At 51.6% G+C, this 4175-nt stretch overlaps 1 protein-coding gene across 1 annotated transcript; it reads left to right on the forward strand.

The window, feature by feature from the left end:
• Positions 1-240: 240 nt before the first annotated feature.
• SLC25A5 (solute carrier family 25 member 5) lies at positions 241-3318 on the forward strand. Its single transcript, XM_054471946.2, has 4 exons — positions 241-642; positions 1660-2146; positions 2373-2513; positions 2900-3318. Exons 1-4 carry the CDS (start codon positions 532-534, stop codon positions 3055-3057), a joined length of 897 nt encoding a protein of 298 aa, XP_054327921.1. The 5' UTR covers positions 241-531; the 3' UTR covers positions 3058-3318.
• Positions 3319-4175: the final 857 nt, after the last annotated feature.

Below are 4175 nucleotides of genomic sequence, written 5' to 3' on the forward strand. Positions count from 1 at the left end.
GGCCAGCAGGATGTAGTTTGCCCATACGACTTTTTTAAAGTATCGCATTAACTACTGTTTATTTATCTCGATGACTGAAGGGTTCTTTTGGCATCCCTGTAACAAATGCGTCTCACCCTAGTCCTGGTCCTGCTCCAAGGGTTTTTGTCCAGGCACATCGTGACCTCACCCTTCCGCCCCACTCCGATGCCTCTCTCACGGTCCAGCGTTCAAGTCCCGGGTGTTCTCTGGACCCGCCCCTTCCTCCCGCCGGGTCAGGTGCCGAGGGCGAGCCCGGGCGGTGCGGAGAGCGGTCCCGGCCCGCCCGCCACGACTCCTCCTCCTGCGCGCTGGGCCACTCAGCGGCTCTGCCGCCCAGCGCGCCGGTGCCCAGACCCCGCCCCGACCCCGCCTCCGACGCCTGCCGCTCCGGCGCCGGCTCCCCCTATATAAATCGGCCATTTGCTTCGCTCCGCCCCGCAGCGCCGGAGTCAAAGCCGGTTCCCGGCCCGGTCCCGTCCTGCAGCAGCCTGCCTCCTCTTTCCTTTCAATATGACAGATGCCGCTGTGTCCTTCGCCAAGGACTTCCTGGCAGGTGGAGTGGCCGCAGCCATCTCCAAGACGGCGGTAGCGCCCATCGAGCGGGTCAAGCTGCTGCTGCAGGTACGTCGTGGGAGCCAGGAGCCCAACCAGGAAGTGGGGGGAAGGGTCGCACAGAAGGCGGGCGCCCGAGGGGTGGCGGGGAGCGAACTCTAAAGACATGGCCAGGGAAGCGGCTAGGAGAGGCCAGAGCGGGGCGCAGAGGCAGAGCAGAAGGCAAACTGGTGGGAGGCGCCTTTAGTGAATTGAAGTAGTGAGTCTAGGAAGGGGCCGGGGACGGAGGGCAGGACCAGGCTCTCGGCATCCCCGAGGCGGCGGACTCGGATGGAGCAGTTCCTGAGTGACGGCCTCCCCGGGCCTGGGCGTCAAGGGCGAAGGCCGAAAGCCGGCGTTAGAAAGAGGAACGCCAGTTCTTACCGAAGACCTCAAGGTCGCGGCAAGGAGATAACTGCCCGGGGGAGGCCATGCGCCCGGTTCCAGCGGCCTCCCAGCCCGCGGACGCGCTCAAACCTCGCCGGGCCGGAAGCCGGCGCCGGGAAGCGCGTGTGCCTTTTACGTCCGCCCCCGCGCAGCCGCGACCGCTGCCGCCGCGTCTCCGCCTGCCTCCCTGCGCCGCGCGCTCTCCAGTGCCGGCTCTAGAGGGCGCTCCTGGGCTAGCGTGTAGGGCTGGCGGCGGCGGCGCTCGGGTCACCTCTGGGAGCGGAGTGGGGGCGGAGCGAGACGGAAGCAGCTCAGGAGACTTGAGGCGTAGGCTGCGGTCCCCAAGGTGACCGCGCCCTATGTGGGACTCGCCCTAATGCCTCTGAACCTGGGTTTGAGGTAATGACCTTTCTCCCAGGTCTAAAGGTCACGGGTCCGCTGGAGGATGCCCCCTCCCCACTCAGAAGGGTGGAGGCTTAATGCCACTGGTGCAGATCACCTCTTCCCCTGTGACAGCCTCGGAGGGTTGGGAGGGTCCAGCCAGTATGATATACGAAGACTAGATTTGAGAGAGGAGCATTGATCGAGATGGCATAAGCTCTTCTCTTTCCCTTCCCCATGGTTATAACTGTCCCTGTTGGCTTCCTTCCTATCTGTTAGGTGCAGCATGCCAGCAAGCAGATCACTGCAGATAAGCAATACAAAGGCATTATAGACTGCGTGGTCCGTATTCCCAAGGAGCAGGGAGTTCTGTCCTTCTGGCGCGGTAACCTGGCCAATGTCATCAGATACTTCCCCACCCAGGCTCTTAACTTCGCCTTCAAAGATAAATACAAGCAGATCTTCCTGGGTGGTGTGGACAAGAGAACCCAGTTTTGGCGCTACTTTGCAGGGAATCTGGCATCCGGTGGTGCCGCAGGAGCCACATCCCTGTGTTTTGTGTACCCTCTTGATTTTGCCCGTACCCGTCTAGCAGCCGATGTGGGTAAAGCTGGAGCTGAAAGGGAATTCCGAGGCCTCGGTGACTGCCTGGTTAAGATCTACAAATCTGATGGGATTAAGGGCCTGTACCAAGGCTTTAACGTGTCTGTGCAGGGTATTATCATCTACCGAGCCGCCTACTTCGGTATCTATGACACTGCAAAGGGTAAGTTTGCTGTGGGCTTTAACGTTGTGTTCTTAGGAGACAATTTAAAAGAGCATTGTATCAACCTAACAGTCCAAGAGCTAGAGAGTTGTTTTTTTTAATTGCTAAAGGAAGCCAAGATCATCCAATGCAACCCTTGTGTACAGATGACGTGTTTAGGGGGTGTGGGGAAAGGAAGTCAGTAAAACTCTGCTTTTTGGTAAAAACATCTCTTTTCTATTCCCAGGAATGCTTCCGGATCCCAAGAACACTCACATCGTCATCAGCTGGATGATCGCACAGACTGTCACTGCTGTTGCTGGGTTGACTTCCTATCCATTTGACACCGTTCGCCGCCGCATGATGATGCAGTCAGGGCGCAAAGGAAGTAAGTTCCACTTGAGCAGAAGATAAAGTAGGCGTGGGGGCAATCTGCTGCCACAAACTAGTGATAACGTACCTTTAAATATGGCTGTCTGTCCAACTCAAGGGATGGGGTTGATAGCATCTGTGTCTGTTCCACAACTGCCTTTGAGCCGGCCCTTCAAATGCCTACGAATGAGGATGCTTAAATGGTATTAGAGGTTAAGACAAATGGGTAGTCTGTATTCCTGTGGTCATAGCATTAATATTTCAGTGTTGCCCATGCTAATGTGTGAATGTTGGGTTTAAAGCTGACGTTCTTAGAGGTGGGGCTCTGCTTTATTTAGCCTAGTGAATCTTAGATTTTTCATCGGCCTTCAGTCACCAACTCCATGTCTTTATTCTTTGCAGCTGACATCATGTACACAGGCACGCTTGACTGCTGGAGGAAGATTGCTCGTGATGAAGGAGGCAAAGCTTTTTTCAAGGGTGCATGGTCCAATGTTCTCAGAGGCATGGGTGGTGCTTTTGTGCTCGTCTTGTATGATGAAATCAAGAAGTACACATAAGTTATTTCCTAGGATTTTTCCCCCTGTGAACAGGCATGTTGTATTATATAACATATCTTGAGCATTCTTGACAGACTCCTGGCTGTCAGTTTCTCAGTGGCAACTATTTACTGGTTGAAAATGGGAAGCAATAATATTCATCTGACCAGATTTCTCTTAAAGCCATTTCCATGATGATGATGATGGGACTCAATTGTGTTTTTTATTTCAGTCACTCCTGATAAATAACAAATTTGGAGAAATAAAAATATCTAAAATAAATTTTGTCTGCAGTTTATTTTCATATAAAAATATATATTTGAGTGCTACATTTGAATAAATACTACCTTTTTAGTGAATGCTACATTTTTAATAAATGCTACAGTATCTCCGGAGATGAAGAACTGTCTTTTTAAAACCAATTGTCAGCAGTCCACTTAACAAAGAATAACTTGGTTGTGCCACCCACCAACATTTCCAACACATTAGCAAAGGAATTCAGGCCCAGTGCATCCAAAAAAACATTGTTCCGTTGCCTATGGATGATCATAGCTGAATGAGCTTTCTCCAAGAAATACTATGAACCCACCTTTCCTAGTCCTATGGTTATTAATCATGAGCCATGAGCTGAATTGTCCACTTTAAAATGGTTACATTTGTTGCATGAATATCACCTCATTTAAACATTTTTAGAATCAATACCAATTTCATCCAGTTGCCTTCATCCATTTTCACCTGGCTCAAGCCATTTTTTTTTTTTTTTTGAGACAGAGTCTTGCTCTGTTGCCAGGCTGGAGTGCAATGGTGCAATCTTGGCTCACTGCAACCTCCGCCTCCTGGGTTCAAGCGATTCTCCTGCTTCAGCCTCCCAAGTAGCTGGGACTACAGTTGTGTACCACCACGCCCGGATAATTTTTGTGTTTTTAGTAGAGATGGTTTCACCATGTTGGCCAGGATGGTCTAGTTCTCTTGACCTCATGATCCACCCACCTCGGCCTCCCAAAGTGCTAGGATTACAGGCGTGAGCCACTGTGCCCGGCCGGCTCAAGCAATTTTTTAAAATTTATTTATTTATTATCTATCTTTTGAGATGGAGTTTCTCTTTTTTTTTTTTTTTTTGAGACGGAGTCTTGCTCTGT

The sequence above is a fragment of the Pongo pygmaeus genome, chromosome X, assembly GCF_028885625.2.
Source record: "Pongo pygmaeus isolate AG05252 chromosome X, NHGRI_mPonPyg2-v2.0_pri, whole genome shotgun sequence".
In the NCBI taxonomy this organism is placed as follows: domain Eukaryota; kingdom Metazoa; phylum Chordata; class Mammalia; order Primates; family Hominidae; genus Pongo; species Pongo pygmaeus.